Below are 21,179 nucleotides of genomic sequence, written 5' to 3'. Positions count from 1 at the left end.
AAAAAAAAAAAAAGGATTTAAAAAGTAGCACTACATATTGATTTAACAGCCTAACAACAATCTGCAGCACTCATGAACAGCAAATCTGTCAACAGGGGCCAACATACATTGCAGGACACAGACAGCACTGAGCACATAAAACACCAGGGAAGGGTCAGAAACTGCTTTGAGCCAACTCAGTGTTTTCTTTCTCTGCTTTTCTGCCTCTCTCCCCTGCCTGCAGAAAGGGGAGGTTTGGCACACACCAGGGATGGGGGCTGGACACCACCAGATTTCTGCATGTGCCACCTGGGAGTAGTCCAGGAATGGGGATGCAGCAGGATGGGGATTGTTTGGGGGCTGCAAGGCTGTTCTTCGCTCAGGCTGGGGGGAAAAAAACCCTAATGGTACAATATGAATTATCCCTGCCAGGTCCATCCTTACTGCTCGGGCACGTGGAAAAAGGATGCAGCTGTGGATGGTGGAAGTGAACAGGGAAAAAATGACCAAAAATGGTGCCTGGATGGACACTGGCTTCCCAAAAGCCAACATGAGCACTTTGACAAATTCCTTTATGGCCCTGCTCTCAGCCTGAACAGAGGGACAAAGAATGAGGGGCTCCTGCAGGAGCATCTGTCTCCTCTCCAAAGCACCCACAGCAGAGCAGGGCAGGCCCTGATGCAAAAGTGGTTTCAAGGTGAAGCTGTGGGGTTTTTGTCCAGGATCTGAGGCTGTCCCAGGTGCAAGCCACCCCATGGATTTGCTGCACAGACTGGGCTCTGGGAGCATCTAAAAAATGAACCCTTCTGCTCTTCTGAGGCCACCTCACCCAACAACTTCCCCGCTAAATGTGACTGCTGGATTTAGGGGGAGGGAATGTCCTTGAGGAGCACTGCCCATATAAAGACAAACCCAACAGTGCTCCCCACCAACCTACTAAACTCCCTCTCCAACCTGTGCCACAGAGTCACAGAATGGTTTGGGTTGGAAGGGACCTTAAAGATCACCCAGTTCCAACCCCATGCCATGGGCAGGGACACCTTGCACTACACCAGACAGCTCCAAGCCCTGTCCAGCCTGGCCCTGAACACTTCCAGGGATGGAGCAGAGATGGACTGGCAGCTCAGCTCACCAGTTTGATGGATCTAATGGGGCACTGGAGGGCCGAGCTCTCCCTTCTGTGGATCCCCTCCACACTCCATGCCTCTTTTGAGCACCCAACTTTCTAAAGAATGAAAAGGCAAAACTAACTCCCCGTGCCAGGGTGAGAAGCAGAGCCAGCAGAGCCCAGGCACTGCTGCCATGGATTTTGGGGCAGGGCAGGGTCAGGTCCCAGGGCTGGCAGACACAGACACTGCAAGCACACAGTGAGGAGGAGGAGGAGGAGGAGGAATGCAATCTAATACATACACCTTCCAGCAAATTCGCAGGGGCCGTCCTGGCGCCAGTCAGATCCTGGATGAGAAACTCTGTCCAGTCCATGTATTTCTCCTTGATTGCTGGGGAAAGGAAGGGAAGGGAAGAAAAGAAATGCTTAGCACAACAGACTGCAGCTGCCTGCCACGTGTGTGTCCCACAGTGGACCTGGTGTATTTATTAAGAACAAATTCTTCATTATTAGAGGGATGAGGCACTGGCACAGGGTGCCCATTGAAGCTGTGGCTGCCCCATCCCTGAGAGCATCCAAGGCCAGGTTGGAGAGGGCTTGGAGCACCCTGGGATAGTGGAAGGTGTCCCTGCCCATGGCAGGGCATGGAATGAGATGATCTTTCATGTTCCTTCCAACCCAAAGCATCCTATGATTCAATCAGAAACATCTCAGGATTTACCAGCTCCAAAGTTTTGGATTCAACTGCAACTCAGACAAGGAAAAAAAAAGCTGGTTTGTTGTCCAGTTCTTTGGGCAACCCGTGCACACAGTTAAATCCCAAAAAAAGGGAAGGTGTTGCTCCACTGTAGCCACTGACAGTGATTTACAACATCGTGGCTTATCACCCCCATCTCTCCCATTCAGAATTGGCCACTGCCTGTGTAACCACTCGTTTCCTGCTTATCACCTGGGCTCAGATGTGATTCATAAAGTCTCTCTGTATGTTCACTAATGACCTCTGGGAAAAAAAGAAGCTGTGCAAACTTTCAATTCCTTGACAGGAAACCAGAAACTCCAGGTGTTTTTCCAACAGAGTAGAAAAATCAACCCTGAGAACATCATATATCAGCTGCTGAGTCAATACACTAGCAAGAAGAAAGATTTAAAGTCTTTCCCTTATCAGGAACTTCTGTTTCATTTAGTAAAAAAAAAAAGAAAAAAAAAGAATAATTTCTGAGGTAAACACTGTGAACCAGCGTTAATTTAGCACATGTAGGCAGTTTTATAAGATTTGAACTGAAATATATAAATTTTGCCTCTAGGATTCATATTCCAGGTCAGTTCTGGTTTAAATCAGTGGATACATGAAGGTAGTAATTCAGCAAATCTCAGCTTGACAGACGGAGATGCCTCTTCAAATGCACTGTGCAGCTGCAATCAAAAATCCAGAAATTCGACTTTAATTCTACCTGCCTGTAGAGGAGAATTAAAGTACACCTGAAAATTTTGTTTTCTCTCCAAACTAATCTCACTTATATGTGAGAGAATCATCAGGAATGCAGTTATTTGCTAACTTAGAAACACCTACAGAAGGGAAAAATCACAAACATTTGAAAATGTAAACATTTCCTCTGAACAAACAACTAGATATGTTATTTAAAGACCATTACCCCATGGTAATCCACAGGACTGGACATGTATAAAGATACAAGCCATGCCCAGGGCACCTTACCTCAACCTCATTTCTGAGCTGTGCTCCTTCCCCAAAAGCCAGTTCTCCTAGCTTGAGCTATACATCCCATTTAGATATCTAAATTACTTTAAATGTGCATTTAAATGGACTTAAAATTATCAAGCCTTGCACTGCTGGACTCGAGCCTCCATAAAATAAGTGTTTGAACTTGCCTGGAACCATTCTAAGTCTTTTGCAACACCAGTTTTGCATGATTTCTGGAAGATTTCTAACCTTTGCATTATTTAAGATGAAAGAACAGCCTGAGAAGAAATGGTTTAGATGTGACACTTTCTCTCCCAACACCCCTGCTGCTTTGAACTCATCAGTTCCCGTCCACCTACCTCAGGATAAAGAAAAAAAAGCTGAATTTTGGCACCAGGGAGGGGGACAGTCACTGTGGTAATGGATGAGGCTGGGGTCCCTCTAGCTCAGATTTCTGCCTCCCCCTGAGCACAGCACTGGGTGCAGCACACAAAGGTGCAAGTTGAACTCGATCTTGGCTCGTTCCCACAAAGTTGTCAGCCAAATTTCCGAACGCCAGAGCTTCACTACCAAGGAATGACAAATGTGATAAAAAGCACACACTTTGAACTTTCAAAGCTGGCAGGAGTCGGGGGGGGGGGGGGGAGGGAGATGGGGGGGAAAATAGGATTTTTCAAAGTTGACAACAGATTAACAGATTTCAGGGGCTTCCACTTCCAGATGCCCAACTGGAGATGTCATAACGACGCCTGAATCACAGATCTGGCTGTCTGTCAGTCTCCCAGTGCCTTTCAGAGAGAGAAAAAAAAATTCCCTGTCCTTTTTTAAAAGACTTGCACCTCACAGTTTGACATCTAAATAAGCTCTTCTCCACATTCAGATCTGGATTAGAGACTTCCAAAGTCCAAAAGTCACAAGGTGACTTCTTGTTTTCAGACTAAATAGGCTCAGCTGGAAAAAACCCCTGAGCCATTCTCAGTTTCTAGGTGGTTTCAGAACCATCCTTCTCATACAAATCTAATTTCTAGGGTTTTCCTTTATTATGCTTTTGTGGCATAGATAAAACGACTCTGAAAACCTCTGAGAGACAGGAAATTGCACTGGAAGTTGTAGAAACAGCGATTTGTACCTTCCTCTGTGCCTACAGAGCACAATCAGCCCTCTCAGTTTTACAGTTCAAGTCACCACAGTGCAAATATTAATTTTTAGTAGTAATGAAGTGAATCTGAATGATCACGATAGCTGCAAAAGCCTTTGAGGACCAAGGAAAATGTTAAACAAATATATTCAAACCAAGGAAAATCTGCTGGGTAAATGAGAATAGCTGTCAGTGCCATGCATGGGTGCCCAGCCTGAGCATCCCTCTCCAGAAATGCTGCTGCTCCTCTGGCATATCAGTACTGGGGACTGAAGCAGCGAATTTCCATCACTATTTACCATTTTCCCTCATCATTAGCTACAGGAAAAGGCTCTATTGAACCTCTCCTACTGCTGGACAGGCTGGGAGAATTCTACTTTTTTTTTTTGCAGCTGGCTGGCCAGCTGGTGGGAAGGGAAAGTGTCCAGGATAAAGAATCCTGCTCCATAGCGACCTAAACTCCACTAGTATTCCCGTTTTCAAAACATTTTTCACTGCCTTAAATTAATTCAGTGAGGCAGGAGTGGTCCATGGGCTTCAGACACCTGAAAAAGAGCCCACATTTCCCTCCCCAGTTCCTGAGGAGCAGCTGTAGGGATGCACCAGTTCCCAGACTCAGTGATGGGCTGGCGAAGGGTGAACCATTCCCAAGAGACCTCAGTGAAATTATCCACACCTGCAAAAGTAAAAACCAATAAAAACCTTGCAGCTCACTGCCTCCTTCCATGAGAAAAAAATTATTATTTCAGAGATCACCTTCTAGTTTGGCAAGTATTACAGCAAATTCTTGAATGAGAAAGAAAAAGGACCTTTCCAACATTGATTCGGGTTATAAAACTGAGTGCTCCTTCCAGAGACCTGAACTCCACCAAGAAATGGATCATATCCAATATCCCTCAAATTCTTCCCACTTTTCCCTACTCAATTCACCTTGCTCACAACATCTCTGACTCCCATTCCTCTCTCCCCTTTCTCACCCACTGCCATTTCCTCCCTTTTCCTCATTTTCCTCATTTTCCCAGCTGTGTCCTGAGACTCCAGGCAGCATTTGGACCTGGCACCAGCTGAGGAGCAGGGGCTGCTGCCAGCTGCTCCCTGCCTGGTGTATTTAGTATTTATCATCAGGTTTTCCCCATCAGCTGCTCTTGCCCAGCCCTTTCCCCTTGCTCTGTGCTTGCTGACCATGAAAACCATTCCAAGAGCAGCTGGAAATGCTGGAGCAAGGCACAGCCCATCCAATCCCCCTGAACACGTGCCCCAGAGCCAGGACAGCAGCTTCATTCCCTGCAACCCTGTAAATCTCTGTGCCCTGCCTCAGCCTCAGCACATAATGGGTTCAGATTTATCTGCCTCTCTAGAGAAATAAGAGATTAAAAGCACATTCACAGTCCCATGGCAGCACTGAGGCACAGGCACTCCATTCAATGAATATGAGATACTATTATCACATTAGCAGCTCTTGGGATTTTATCTCGTTTTCTAGGAGTTGCTGTTTTGCTGAGAGCCACTCCTCTCAGGTTTACATGGAAATTCTCATTTTCCTTTTTTTCTTTTTTTTTTTTTGCCCCCAAGAACAGGGCACTGCAAAGTGCAGGAAAAACCTTGAAATCTGAAAGACAGACATGACAATGGGAAGAACATGGTTTGTTTTTTATACTTTTCATGACTGTTTTTTCCCCCCAAGGCACCCGTTTGATTGGCAAGAACAAGATTCAGGGATCTGAACTGCTGCATTTGGTAAAATAAAGCAATGGTAGCATATATAACTTACAGGCATACAGTTCCTAAAAATAAGCTACTCCTTGGAAACACCTCAGCATGCCCCATGGATACATGTGCCCAACAAGCAGTAATATATCAAATTATGCTCATTTTTGTCCATACCTAAAAGAAAACAACAACCAAAAAAACAACAAAACACCCTTCATGCTGGGTTTCTCTTTTTTTTAATAACTCAGGGTCACCAGGAACCTGTCGACACCTCTACTGGAAAATCCCCACTGGAACCCATCAACCTCTAAACAGCAGAGTTTTAATTTTCTCATATGTGAAGAACAGCATCTTAAACAGCTTTATAAAATGGTTTAAGATCTTTCAGATTAATCTGCTAAGTGACAACACTCTCAGCGTGGGAACTATTTTTATCATTAAAAACTTTAACTCTTTCCTAGGACTGGAACGAACAAAAATAGTTAACAAGGGGAATTATAGCTGGGTGGGAATCAGGCAATTCTTTTCCCTCCATTGTGAAATAAATGAAATAAATTTAAAATACCAGCATCTCATTAAAAGATTAATTTCCTAAACAAACAATTCAGGATGTTCAAAATTTAATACAGATATACAAATTAGATACACATATACATATATACACACATATATATATATACACACAATATATATATATATATATATATATTAAAAAAAATATATGTACACACACATATATATAAGAATCAGATACACATTTAAGATACATTAAAGTAAAGCTGCTGGTGCCAGAAAGAAATGCCCAGACCCTGGAGAGAAGGATCCCAGATCAGCAGGAGAGCACCTGAAAGGCAACACAAGGGAATTCCAGCCACTCCATCCAGCAGGGATGGGTGACTTTATAGTGGAGATCTGCTACAGGTCACCCAGCCAGCAAAACCAAGGCTGAACAGGGCTTGGAGCATCCAAAGTCTAGTGGAAAATGTCCCTGTCCATGGCAGGGAGGTGGAAAAAGATGATCTTTAAGTCCCTTCCAACCCAAACCATCCTGGGACTCTGTGAAAGATATGCAGGTTTTTAAAAGCTAAATAGCATACTGCAAAACTATATAGAAAGCTTACAATATTGACATTTTCTTTTAATTTTAAAGTTGCCACAAATCCGATGGAGTGTTTATAAGTTACAAAAATATTAACACATAAATGCTGTAACTATGTTATAAAGGCCTAAATGATGGAGTAGAAATGAGATGTCTTTATATCAAAATAACATAGAATGCTAAAACAATTTGTTTAGACTTCACCCATCAAAACAATTTGTCAAAACTGACATGTTCTCACAAAATATTTCCATTTTGATAAAACAGCATTTTGACAGGAAACGGTTGAATCCCCACATTTTCATTCCTCTTGCTGAACTATTTACATCCCTGTGAACCAGACTGGATGTGAAAACAGGATGGGGGCTGAGTGCTGTCCCCAAGTAAAGGCTCAGGCTGTTTCTGAACCCTCCCCAAGACCCAAAGGGCTGGGAACACACTCCACTGCACACCCTACAAAGCCAGGTCCCCTATTAAGAATTTCCAAAATAAATCGAGTAAAACCTACATTTAAAAAAAAAAATTAGTCAGTCCTTTAATGACTTTTTTTTATAAAAATGACTGTTTGCTTTGAATGCTTTTGTGGGCTCCCTGAAAAAAAAAGCCAAATGGGGCTAAAGACATCTTCAAACAATTTCTTACTTAAAACTTCAAACAGTCTTCTGTTCTCACAGCAGCAGAGTTCTGTGGTTTGAACTGGATCACAAAATAATGCAAATTCAGTCCAGGAAAGAAAAGAAATGCATCAAAAGCTGTTGATCTGATTTCCTCGTGGTGCAGCCACAAATATCATGAGACCCCAACTTCAGAGCTCAGGCACTGCCTTCTATACACCTGTCTTAAATGAAGTGCTCAAGGAAAATACTACATAGAGAGGATTTTCATGGAAACCAGAAATCCTAAGCCACTGTCCATCAAAGAATGCAGGTGCTCAAAAGACACTTCTGGACCAGCAGTACCCTGTGCTCCCATCCATGTGCATTCACAACAGGCTAATGAGCAGGTGCTGGAAGGAAGTGTGATGTCTGTAGGAGAACGTGTCACTCTTGCATTCTCTCAGTAGATGATCCTTTTAAGCTGTTGATTAATCTGCTTGCTCCTAATTAGCTCACTTTTTAAAAAATAAAACTGAGTTAAGTGCAAACTTCAAATTAATGTTTAGCCCATGTGAGCTACGTCATTTAGTAACAATATTCTGCATGTTTGTTAAATTTTCTTCAAGATATTTGGTGCCCTCTGTTTTCTCAGGCCATCCAAACCACCCTGATCTCATTTCTAAAAGAAGACCACACTGTAGTTTCTGTGGTCCTGACCCAAGAAAGGGCCAGCACACAGACTTTAATCCTTGCACATCCAACTCTGCATGAAAAAGCAGTCCTTGATTAGAAAAAGAAGGAAAAAAAAAAATTCAGATAAAAGCATGAGCACATGCTTCAGGTTCTCACCTGAACTCCCTTACAGTTTTTTCTATTCAACTACACTGAATTTCAGTACAATGCAACTTTTATCCTTCCTGCTGCCATTCAGAATTTCCAGAAATTATCTGCTTATATCCTCTGGGTCAAAACAAGCAAGCTGATGAGCAAAAAGCTGCCTCAGTGTCCACAGGACACCCTGCTTCCCAACATCCTCTGAGCTCTTCACAGACATGCACACCATTCCCCTTGTGTTTCTCCAGTCTTTAATTAACTGCTATCTTTGAACAATAAAAAAGCAGTGGGTGGTTTGGGAGTTGCTTTTTCATTTCTTGAAATAAAAAAAAAAAGCACTGGCTACAAATTCCAACCCAGCTGCAGGAGCTCTGGGTGGAAGAGGTGGATGTGGGATGCTGTGGGAGAAAACCATCAGTGTGTGCAGACAGGGTGAGTGGATGCTATTATACTGATTTTTTTTTTTTTGATTATGCAAAATCTTGTAAAAACCCCCTCCACCAACTCACTGCAGCTTAGGAAGCTGAACAAGACACTTTGGTCACCACCACCAACTACTGAGGCACTCCCATGCAGCAGGATCAGCTAGGAAAAAACCTGAGGTGTAACTACAGAGACTGTTTCACCCAGACTTCTTCACTGTCTGCACCCCAAACACAACATAATGGATGCAGACACACTTTTCTGACATCCCACTACTGTGGCTTTCTGCTTCCAAGTCAAACTGCCCAAGATCAGCAGAGAAATTTGTCCCATAGATCCCAACAGTGCCACAAAGCCAGATCAGCCTGCCCTGACTCCCTGAGCACAGAAGCCTCAGGTACCCAGCCAGCAGTAAATTATTTAATCATAAGTGCTGTGATTAATTACCTCCCTTCAGTCAAAGTCAATACCTGGTTTGCACTGAAGTACTTATAATAATTTTTTAGAAAAGAGCTAAAAAAGAGAGGGGTGCTGATAATGGGAAGGGACTCTGATCTGTCTTGGTGGTGTTACTTCTCAACTGCAATCAGATTATGCAGATAAGGAGCAGCAGCAAATCCATCAGCTCCACCTGCACTTGTTTCAAGGCTTCACCCAAGTGTGATCAGCACTGAAGTATTTAAAATAAATTTTTAGAGAAGGGGTAGAAAAGAGAGGGGTGCTGATAATGGGAAGGGACTCAGCTCTGTCTTGGTGCTGTTACTTCTCAATTGCAATCAGATTATGCAGGTAAGGAGCAGCAGCAAATCCATCAGCTCCACCTGTGCTTGTCTGAAGCCTTCACCCAGGTGTGATCAGCATCAGCCAGCCTGGAATGACCCAGACACAGCCCTGCTCTCCCTCAGGGTCTGGGAATGAGGGGAGAGAGATGCAGGTGGGACATGGCAGGAGGAGAGGGGAATTAATCTCTTCCCATCCCTTGCAGGGATGCCACCAATTCCTTCACCTGGTCCTTCAGCATAACAAAAAGTCACCTGTGGCCATCCAGCCTCAACAGGTTGGAATTTAATGATGAAGCATTCAATTGTTTAGAGCATTTACCACATATTTATAGCCAGGTTAATGGCTGGGCTCAATGACATTTTCCAACCCAAACAATTCTGTGATCATTTATTTCTTTTTAAGGTGTTTTTACAATGATTTCACCTGAAACACAATTCTGCAATGTTGTCACCTGGAGTGTCACCACCCTCATTAACACCACCAAAAGTTGGGAAGGGAATGCAAAAATATCTTCTGGACACAACCATTTTTAAGTGGGTGTCCTGCTTTAGGGCAAATTTTGGGAGAAAACAATGATCTTTGATGGTTGGGCTCAATGATCTTTCCCAACCCAAATAATTCTACGATTACTTATTTATTTTTAAGGTATTTTTACACAGATTTCACCTGGGACACAATTCTGCAACATTGTCACCTGGAGTAGACACCAAAACCCACCCTCATTAAAGCCACCAAAAATTGGGAAGGGAGTGCAAAAATATCTCCTGGACACAACCATTTTTAAGTTAGTGTCCTGCTTTAGGGCAAATTTTGGGAGGAAACTTCTGAAATGGTCTTTTCTAGAAAGCAAAATCAAGCAGTCCCCCCCCCCAACCAGTTCAGGAGGTAAACCTCCTTTGAGAAAAAGTGGAAAAAAAACTGTTTATGCAACAAGCAAAGTATTCACAAGCATAAAAAATGAGTAATATTAAACAATGAAACCTCTCATTGTTCTGAAGAAATTCAGAGTCCTTGTGGTGAGGTGTAGCTGAGCTCACTCAGTCTCTTATCAGTCTCTCCTGTGCTGGAAAATGCCATGTCCCAGGCTCCAGTGAGTCACAGGCATGGGCTCCTGATGTTTTTCTGGGTTTTCAGTCCAGAACTGAAGGCTGATCAGGTCCAAGAAGAAGAAAAGCCACAGTTTGGGGAACTTCTCTGCCTCAGCTAGCTAAAAACTAACTAAAAGCAAAGGAGAGCTCTCTCCTGCTGCCCAGGCTGCAGACAACACAGTCTGTGAGAAGGAAAACTGAAGCTTTTTATATTTTTGGATACAGCCAGCTCAGATATTCCACAGCTTCTCCTTCTCCCCCCTTTGGCTCCCAGGTCAGGTTTTCAAAGCACAGAACTCAATATCCAGCATGAGCAGAACAGACAACTGGGGATACAAGCAGCATGAAGTCACCCTAGGGCAGTGGGGCAGTTTTCTGCAGGCATGCATGAAGGCTGATTATTCTCATTTTGTTACAGAATCCAACGTGGCAAAAATGGGCTGATTTTAGTCTCAGTTACCTGTGTGATAAATTAGGAAAAAACCTGAGGTGTAACTACAGAGACTGTTTCACCCAGAGCTGGTCATTTGTGCTCCTCCAAAATTTCTTCCCTAAACAGGAACTGCACACTCCTTAAAACAACAGCAGTAACTCTGCTCCCTGCCCCATTCAATTCTAGGAACAAGGCACCTGAATTTCACTGCTGCCAACAACAGTTTTAGAAACAAATCATGACTGGCTGACTGAAATGATCTTGGATGTGTAGAGAGAGCTCCTGAAAGGCATTTCTGAGAGGCAGGCAGTGCCTGGATTCTGAGAGCTCTGCACACACCACATCACCATGGGGGCTCTCCCATCATTAGTATCAATGACCATTAGGGTGATGGCTCACTGTGAAAATGAGCATCCAAACTCTGCAGCTCCTGGCACTTAACCCCAAGCCTCCACACACATTCCCTGATTATTTTTTCCTTCCTTGTGCATTAAGCACCGTGCCCAGGGCTCAGAAGAAATGGATTGAGAGCTCCAGCTCCCAATCTCCAGACCCAGGAGTCTTTAATGAAGGCCTTGTGAAATCAGCAGTTTGGGAGCTTTCAGGGAAAAGAGGGGGGAACCTGGTATTGTGACTGTAATTTCTACATCAGTTTTTAGCCCATAGAGATAAAAGAATAATAGCAATAACATTGTGAGAGTGCTGTTATCCAGGGAAAATCAGCATCTTAACCAACGTGCTCAGAAGCAAAACCAGATCACAGAGCTCACAGTGACTGCATGAGAAGGTTATGAATTCACCTGTGTGAGAAACAAGCACACACACCAGATTCCTTGCACTTAGCAGGCATTTCCATGGTTATTTCCTTCCAAATTGTAGCCCCTCTGGGTGAAAACCAAAAAACCATTTAGTCATCTTTGCAGGTAAAGAGATTTACTGTGGCAGGTAGACAGAAATGCACAGGCAAATGTAGGAGAAATTGTAAAATCCCGAAAGGTTTAAAAGTTTCAAAAGTAGAAGCTTGAAAAGTATAATTTAAAAGTTTTGAAAGCCATGGGGGAGGATGTTTGTGCTGCTTGCCCAGCCATCAATCCTGGCAAACTCTTCCTGTAGCATTCCACAGCTCCTGGTGCACTTTTTCCACACCAGAAACGCAGAAAGAGGGGAAAAAAATGTGTCTAAAGAGCAAAACACTGAATTCCTAGATAAACCCCCATCCAAGTCAGAATTCCTAACCACAGCCAGAACTACTGCAAGCCAGCCACCAGCCTGGTTCAGAGCTGAATCAGTATTTCTGGGCAGCATGGGCACACGCTGGCCCATGCCAACAGGGGGTATGAATTGGGCTCTTTCACACAAAATGACATTGCCCCAGGTGTCACTGATGCCCCACAGTGAACCAAAGAAAACCTGGAGGTCTCCTGAACACCACACACCCTCCCCTTGGCTTGCCTTGGCAATGGACACAGGAGGCAGCTCCATGCCCTGTGCCTTTGGGATCTCACAAACCAGCCCCAAATAGATTTTGTGGCACAACAACACCTAAAATTTATGGGCCATTCCGTCCTGGGATGTCACTGCAGTATAAACATCCTTCCCAGGGCTCTGACCTCACACCTCCAACCTCCATCCAATTATCCCCCACACCAAGTGCCTGCTCTAACTCCCAAACCCCACAGTCACTTTCTGAAGGATATTCTTTGGAGACAGCTCTGCAAAACCCAACAAATTTACAGCAGCACAATGTTCTTACATAAAGCATAAACCAGTTCACTGCACAATTGTGTTGTTTTTCCCTGGTAGTGCCAACAGTCTACAGCAAATATCCACTACAAATAAAAGCATCAAAACATAGAAGACAAATAGAGGGATGTGATGTCCAAGAAATCCATTCTGATTTGGGGTTGGGATTTGGAGGTTTTAGTTTCTTTTTCATTTTCTGTATTCTACAGAAAGAGGAGAATGAGTGGGGATGATGCTTGCAGTTTATTGTATGCATTATACTGTTTATTACACAACAGAAGAAACACCAATTAAAAAAAAGGCATGAAGTTTTGGTTAATGCTTAAAATTAAGGGAGTTATTTTAGAATCATGGAATGGTTTGGACTGGAGGAGACCTTGAAGATCCTCTTGTTCCATCCCTGCTGTGGGAAGGGACACCTTCCACTAGACAAGGTGGCTCAAAGCCCCATCCAGCCTGGTGCTGAACACTTCCAGGGATGGGGCAGCCACAGCTTCTCTGGGCAGTGTGTCCCAATTTTTTTCCAATATTTTTTTTTCCCACCAGCAGTGATTTCAAAGTGAAAAAGCAAGCCATTACTAGTTTCAGCCTGACACCCCCAACACAAAGATGCATCCCAGTAATAAGAGGCAAAGGGATTCTTTGCTGGAAAATTCTGTCAGGACTCAAGGGGAGGCTGGTGCCACTGTGCTTGGGTTAGTGAGGGATTTATGTTTAAAGAGGCTGACCTGAAACACAGGCTAGACAGAGCTGAAGGAATAAAGTAGGTATTTATTATAAGGTCTTCAAAGGATACACCTTGGGCAGTACAAGAGCCTGGATGTGGGCTCCAAGATGGACTTGTAAGGTCTGATTTAAGGGTTTGCCTGTGACTCTTCCCAAATCTCACTGCTCACCCCCAGTGCTTGGGACAACAGTGGAAATGTAACCATTCCCATGACCCAGCACACTCCCAAATTATCATGGAAATAGCAAACAAGCCTCATTCACCACGACTCCAACTTCTGACACCCCATGAAGCAGAAACATATGTTTTCCAAAAAATCCCATCAAACTCATTTCACAATTTACAGTGCGTTCTGTAATTAATCACATTTGTATTGCCAGCTCCTAATGACTGAGTCCCGTTTAATCACTCTGGAGCCTTTCAGCTGTGTGATGTGAGCACCACAAATCAGAACCTGCAGGGCCTGATGAACATTCATCATGCATCCTTTCCCGAAATTAATGGTACAGTCAAAGCACAGCCAGGCCCCATGAGGTGCTCAACATCCTATGCACAAAATGCAAATTCATAACCATCATCACAACACCATCAAAGAAATACTCCATCAAGGCTCATTTTGTGCTTGCTAAACATGTGTTTTCTTCACTTGGAAACAGAAAAGGGGCTTGAACTATAAATCCCAGGATCAAAAACATCCCCCGAAACTTTGAAGAGTTTAAATCTGAATCGGAGATCGACGTGGAGCATTATGCAAAGCAATGTTTGAACTGAGAATAACAATGTGCTACAGGACCTGAAATGGGAGCAGCTTTTCCACAGTGCTCTGAATTTCCTTTCAATTACAAAACTTTAGCTTCTCCATCAAACTGGGATTTTCTGACTGGAGATGATGATGCTCCAGTGAACCAAAATGCCTTCACTGCTAAATCAAATATTAGTGCAGAGCCATGGTTCACTCAACTGGTTTGCGAGCCCTTAATCTCATCTTCATCATACAATGCTTCCTCTTAAGTTTATTTGCCTTCTTTCTAAATAAATTTAGATGTTCTACATGAAGAGGCCTTCCCAAAAGATCCACCTGCTGAGAAGGTCAAGCTCAACAGCAGAACTGCTCAGAGCAAAGCAGGATTCTATGGAAAAGGTAATTTCAGCAGTCAGAACAATCAGGGTGTAGATGCTTCACATGGGCAGGACTCTGGACTTCCCAGAGTTGTTTGGCACAGGGGAATTGCAGGATTTCCCCCTCAGCAGTGAAAACACTCAGGGTGTAGATGTTTCACTCCTCACTGACCTTCCCAGGGGTGCTTGGCACAGGGGAATTGCAGGATTCCCCCCTCTCTAGGGTCTGTACTCCTCACGGCAGAGCCTCTTCACTAAAACTGCTACAACACATAGCAGGACGATTTCCTGAATCTGGAAAGGTTTCCCCTGGATATAATTAATCTTCTACATCAACTCCAGCCCTTTAGGAAGTAGCTACATTTTTTACACCTAAAAACACTGACTTTCCCCTCGTTTCTTCATTCCCAAGTGACAGCGTGGGGAAAGAAGCTTTTTTTAGCTACAAACACAGGAGGTGGATGCTCTGCCTCTCAACACAAAATAAACCATCAATCAGGATGGGTTTCAGCATGTCCTTAAGCTCATTTGTGGGTCTGGGTTTTATTCCTTCTGTGACCAAAATCAAATGGGAGCGAGAGCACGCACGCACAGACACAGAAACAGATTATGTGGGAATTCAGAGCAAAAGTTCTCCAATCCAGAAGGGCCAGAACTGACCCAGAATTTGGTATCTGGGTTGGAAGAATTGATTTTTAGTTGTCATCAGGAAAATGCTTTCTAGGAGCATCCCTTAAAGCTCCGCTCTGTGTTGTTATCAGCCACCTCCACGGGCTGCAGGAGCATATGGCCTGCTTCAGGAATCCAGCTCCTTCCACGGTGACTGGGAGCCCACATTATCATGCATAATGAAGGAAAAATCAAGTGCAAGTCACAGCTGGCTCGGGATCATGCTGGTGCTTGCATCTGCCACTAGCAGCTTCCCAAATTCACTCCGTGCCTGTTCCTCGCCGATCCCAGGTGCACCCGAAGGAAAGCTCTGCTGAAGACACAGCACTGGGCATATTGCTCTGTCCTTGGCCTAAAAGGGCTCAGAACATCCTCCCTCAGCTCAGCACTAAAAGGTGTAATTTAATATCCAAACTGATCAAAAAAAGGTCCACTGCAGAAAAGTGTACTTCAATTTTGGCATGCTCTGGAGCAAATCCCTTGCGCTGCTCACCCTTCCCAGTTCCTACCCAATGCACCAAAAATATCACCTCCTTCTCTGATATAAACACCCAAAACTGTCTAACTTTGAATATCAAAGACATGGGGATTTTTTTTAAGTCTCCACAGATGTCTCCAATAGAGATTAATTAAGTTTGACCATGCTTTACCTTTTTTATCATTAACTACCTAAGTCTAGTCTTACAGTTGAAGTGGCATTTCCATTCCAGAACTCCTCTGGGGAAAATTACAGGAGACTGGGGAAGGGAAATTAAATTCAATTATCAAGAATGACTATTTTAAAATCTCTCAAACTAATAATTTTTTAAGAGTACTTTATTAAAAATGCATTTAGCCAGACATTAATTAAATTGACAATTACAAAAATGACTGGTCTGCACCCACTGTTATGCTTTCAGGGTCAACCATCCCATTTTTCTGTGGTTTCTGGGCTTTTTAGCTCCACAGCTTGAGAGCAGATGTCCCAGGACATGGAAGAACAACTGTGGATATTCACTGCTGGATATTCAAGGTGTGGGGATCTCCAGAGTCATGAGCAAGGTGCATGTCCGTGGTTTTTGCTTGAATAATGTCACTGTAGTCTCCTCAGTGACCACACACCAAGCCTACAAATGGGGCTGTAATTCTTCTGTTCAATGCTGAACAGATTCTCAACTTTTCTGCATTTTGTTTCATATTCACATGGTCTGAACCAAGGAGTTGGATTATATCAAACAATGGTTAAACTCAGAGCAACAGGGCCAGTAGTTCTTAAACTTTTTTTTTTTTTTAAGGAGCCTTACAGAGGCTAATTATGAAATAATTTCCATCTTGGCACTTAAATGTATTAGGAGGAGGATTTTGCTGTTTCACACAGTGGATGCAAGAAGCTTTTTGCAAGAATTGTCAAAGGGAATTTTTTTCTGGAATGGTCTCAAAGGTACCACCCAAAAACCCACCCTGTTCCACTCCCTGCTAAAGAAGGAGGAAATCTCTACTTGCAGAAAAGTCTGGTGTCTGCTCACCGCCTTTTCCTGCAGTATTTCCTTGGAAATGCAGCTCCTCATTGACAGTTTCTGCCTCAAGCTGCAATTACTCCCCTCCTGCCCTATCTCTGCTCCTCCAGCACAACCTGCACTGAACATCAGGCTCAAAACCAATGCTTTGGTCACGGTGGAGGCTGCAGACTGTGATCAGAATCATGAGCAACAGAAGGCAAAGCCACGGGGTCCCACCCGCTCACCTCAAGTGCTCCAAGCACCCTGAACAGAGCCTGAGTCCCACTGAAATGAGTTTTCCTTGCAGGGGGGTCAGGAGCTGCCACAGAAATTGGTTCTGCCAACATTTTGGGCTGGATGAATCAGTTGTTGCAGCTCAGCATCACTTGCAGGGAGTTTTGCTGCATCAGTATTCGCTGAGGTTTAATGCTTTTGCTGTGCAATGGGCTTGAGACTTGATCTACAGAGACAGAATCTCACACGTTGCCTAATAACCCTACCAAAAAAATGGAACTCAGATCTGTGGGGGTTTGGACAAGCAAAACCCCCTCAGTTTCTAACACAACCTCTCTTCTAATACCAAGCCCTGCTCATATGTAGCAGAAACCTCATAGGGCCGTACTCCATCCAGCCAAGAGGGATTAATTTCAGTTCCCAAAGTTGCCTGCTACAAAATCAACTGGCTCCACAAGAAAAAATAAAAAAAGGGAGAAAAAAAAATGAAAAAAAGGACTTTTACTCCTTCTCATGGCAAAAGCAGCTAAGAAATGCCTCATTCCATGCAACACCAACCCCACCACTCCATGCAAGGTGTGGGGTTGAGAGGATCCCCAGCTCATGCTGATGCCTTCCCAAAGTTACCTCTACCCCTCCAATCACCCTTGCTTTTATCTCCCTACTTGCCTCATTTGCTTTTCACTTGCTGGTCCAGCTGTGAAAACATCAACTGGCTTCAGTCCTGCTGTTCCCAAGGAGAAATCACATCCCCAAGGATTTTTTAGAAATTATTGCAAAAGACATGGAACACAGAGCTGACACATACCCTGATTTCCTCCTATTTGTTACGGCTGCCAACCATAAAGAAACTTTACCAGCACACCCAAGCCCCAGCCCTGCCAAAAGCCTGAGCTTGAAGAGAATTTCCATCTCCCTGCTTAAATCTGTGATATCCAGTGCAGAAATGTCCAAGCCTCACTGGCCATAGGGGACAGACTCCAGAGAACTCTGGGCTAGTTCTAATCCTTCGAGCAGCAGCAAACTGGGTGCTGAAGGCTTCCAAAACCCATAAAAATCCTAATTGCTTACAATCAGAAATGACCAGCATGCTCAAGTGATTTTCCTCCTGGATAATGACCTCAGCTGGAGTCCTGAAACACCTCCAGCTGTGATGGTAGAGGATGGATGGCTCCTCAGGTTTTAGGAAAAGGAGAAAGTCAGGAGCTGTCTGCCTTGAAAACCCAGATGCACCATAAGGGCAGGATGAAATGAATCATTCTCTGATATTCAAGCATCTCCCAAACAGCAGAACAGGTATCAGGAGAAAACAAACAGAACCCAGTACAGTGCTGTGTACAGAAAGGAACTAATATCAAGCTTGACTGAAAAAGTTGATTAAATTAGTTTAATTTAAAAGCCCAAACAAACCCTGAAGGAGGTTCTTTGTTTATTGCTTTTTACCAACAGCACACTTTACAGAAGAAGCACCATGTGGGCATGAAATATTCATTCATTAAATCTTTCATAAAGCTCCACACTATTGGTTTCACTCAGGATATATTTATAACTTGTCAAAGCCCCCAAAAAAATCACTGCTTTTTCTTCTCCCCCCTCCAGACTGTTTATAAAAGGATTAGGCTTTCAGTTTTCATAGCAATATCCCTGATCCTCAGCTCTGCTTTTGCTTGTACACAAGGTGCTGCTTCTTTAATCATAACAGGATTCATCACTCAGCCTTCCCAACACCAAAGGGACCAAAGCACCCAAAGGCACCAAAGCACCCAAAAGGGACCCTTCAAAATGCTGCAAACCACCCAGCTGCTGTGGGAATGGCAGCATCACTCCTTTATGGGGGAAGGCAGCAGCATGTGGAGATAAAAGTCAGAACAGAGCATCGGTGATATTTTTGCGTGATGTCTGGGAGGAATGATGCATCTGAATCCATGGATATCAGAAGGCTAATTAATTACTTTATTATACTATATTTATTATACTATATTATTAGACTACTTTATTTTACTATGTTATTCTATATTACATTCCACCTGAACTGAATCTGCACAAGCACCCAACTGCACAGCATCTCGTGACTGTCACCTGACAGTCCCAACACACACCCTTGGATTCAACTGGTCAATGAATCAAAACACCCACACCAGAATCCAATCAAGCAAATTCCTTCTGGTAAATAATCTTCCATGATGCATTCCACTTGTGAGCAACAAGAGGAGCAGCAATTGACATTAGAATTGTTTTTTTTTCTTTCTCTGAGGTTCAGAGAATGTGAATCCCAGAAATATCCTTGGGAAGTTGTGCCTTGATTTTTCTCTGTGAAGAAAAATGCAGCTACAAGAGAGAGTCCACCCAAGCCAGGGAAGAGCAGGCAGGGAGTGGATTCATTGCAGCAGGGCCATGTCTGAGGCACTGCCTTCCAAACCTCATCCACTGGAGAACCACTTCTTGAACCCTTCCTTGGCTGCCAGCCAAGCTCCAGATTAAACCCCTGCTCCGAGCTGGGTTAATAACACACTAGAGTAAACAGTGCTGCATTATCCTCAGTGTTAGCTGCAAAACTAAGTCATATTTTTTTAAAAGGTTTGCTGACTACACGGCTCAGTCCAGTACAGGAACAAGGACAAGCAACAGTTATAGATGAAAAGTATTTCCATCCAGAAATCTGCAAAAATCCAGGATTTGCATTAGGGGAAAACTGCATCAGTGAAACTGTCAACCCGCTAAGGACTTGCACTGATAACTAATCTAGGTGTAGGCCAAATCTGATTTTTCCAAACTATCCTCAGTAATATTCTGCTCTGCACAAGGTGTCCCTGCCCATGGCAGGGGTTAGAATGAGATGATCAGCAAGATCCCTTCCATCCCAAACCATTCTTGGGTTCTGTGATAAAAAAGCACCCAAATACAGGTGCTGAACAGGCACCTGAGGTGCACTGCAGGCTCCTGAGCAGTTCTGGTGCCCACAGACACTGCCCATATCCCTGCCTTGCTGGACCACGGGCTGCCTGGTCAGGCCTGCTCCTTTTCTCCTTTTCCCCTCCCTCCATTTTGCTTGTGAGCATAAATAAATATAAATACAGCATAAGCAGATGTTGTTGTCCCTAGAAACTAGGCTTGCTGGGCATGTTTCTGCTGAAACGGCTTCTTACTGGAAAATTAGGTTTTGATAAAAGTGTGTTTCTTTTCTTGCTTTTAATAAACAGAGCCTACTTCATGTGCAAGCTCTGGGCTTTCTTTTTTCCACTGGAAAACTAAACAATCTTGCATGGTTTCAGTTTTTCAAATGCCTGATCCTCAGCAAGGGCTGGGTTCTCCAGGAGCATCTCACGGGGATGGAAGTGAAAAATCTCAAGATGAATGCACAAGGAGAGGCCAAAACCCCCTGAGACAAAGTCTAACCCTGGTAAAAGGGCAAGGAGGGACCAGCATCCACTTTTGGGGGGCTGAGTCTGCTGCAACTCAACTCCAAGACAGTTTCGTGGGTGTTTAAACTCCAAGACAGCCATCCTGATGTTTTTGAGTGGAAAAAACACTGACTTTTTCCTGAAGGAAAATACTGGTGAGCACAAAGCAGAGGCTTTGAGTTTATGGTTGAATGACAGGGAGAAAGGAACTTTTCTAAGCCAGTTCCACCAGACACTGAAGAGAAGCAAGAAGAGTGACCCCAGCTGATGAGACCTGGCCTCAGGGAAGAAAACTTTCCCCTGAGCAGAGAGCTGAGAGTGCCCCAAGGTCACTACCAGAGCCACAGCCCTGCAGAGCCACGGCTGGGAGCCTTGTCCATATTTCTAAAGAACACTTCTACTGCACTCCCAAAACAAAAAGACCTGTGTTGAACCAAACACTGTTTTTCCTCCTCCATTTTCTCCATCACTCACAGAGCCACAGCAGTGCACACCCTGCATTTCCCACTCAGGAAGTGGTTTTTTTGTCCGAGTTTCACAATTAAAATATCAGGATAATTCATTTACTCCCCACTCCTCCTAATAAAGCTGCCAGCATCTCATCCCTGCAAGGCTCTCTGCAGTTATGCCTCGATAAATTATATTAAAGGGAAAATCAAACCAGAAAATGTTGACCTCAAGCCCAGCAGAGCTGGAGATGATCAAAACCCTCTACATTTGATAAAGTCTACAGCTCAAACTTCTTGCAAAGCCTGACCCACTGGCTGTGCCACATTTACACAGTAACTCAACAATTAATTACATTCCCACAACACATATGGGGGGCTGTTATGCTCAGTTGACCCGAAAAGGGCCTCACTTGGCAATAGTAAGTCTTCTGAAAGTAACTAAAGCCAGTAGCACATGAGAAAGATTTAC

The 21,179-nt window shown here is 43.9% G+C and overlaps 1 protein-coding gene across 4 annotated transcripts in view; it reads right to left on the bottom strand.

Moving 5' to 3' along the window:
* The window catches only part of SFMBT2 (Scm like with four mbt domains 2), a 114,989-nt gene that overhangs the window by 65,308 nt on the left and 28,502 nt on the right, over positions 1 to 21,179 (bottom strand). For 3 of the 4 annotated variants that reach the window (XM_077179260.1, XM_077179261.1, XM_077179259.1), the window contains exon 5: positions 1,390 to 1,478. In XM_077179260.1, coding sequence (XP_077035375.1) covers positions 1,390 to 1,478 — 89 coding nt within the window. Of the gene's footprint in view, positions 1 to 1,389; positions 1,480 to 21,179 lie in introns of those variants that run through there. The other variant, XM_077179262.1, reaches the window with a different exon arrangement.

Source organism: Agelaius phoeniceus, chromosome 5, assembly GCF_051311805.1.
Source record: "Agelaius phoeniceus isolate bAgePho1 chromosome 5, bAgePho1.hap1, whole genome shotgun sequence".
Lineage (NCBI taxonomy): Eukaryota > Metazoa > Chordata > Aves > Passeriformes > Icteridae > Agelaius > Agelaius phoeniceus.
The sequence above is the reverse complement of the archived record's forward strand: the minus strand, read 5'-3'. Positions and strand labels throughout refer to the sequence as shown.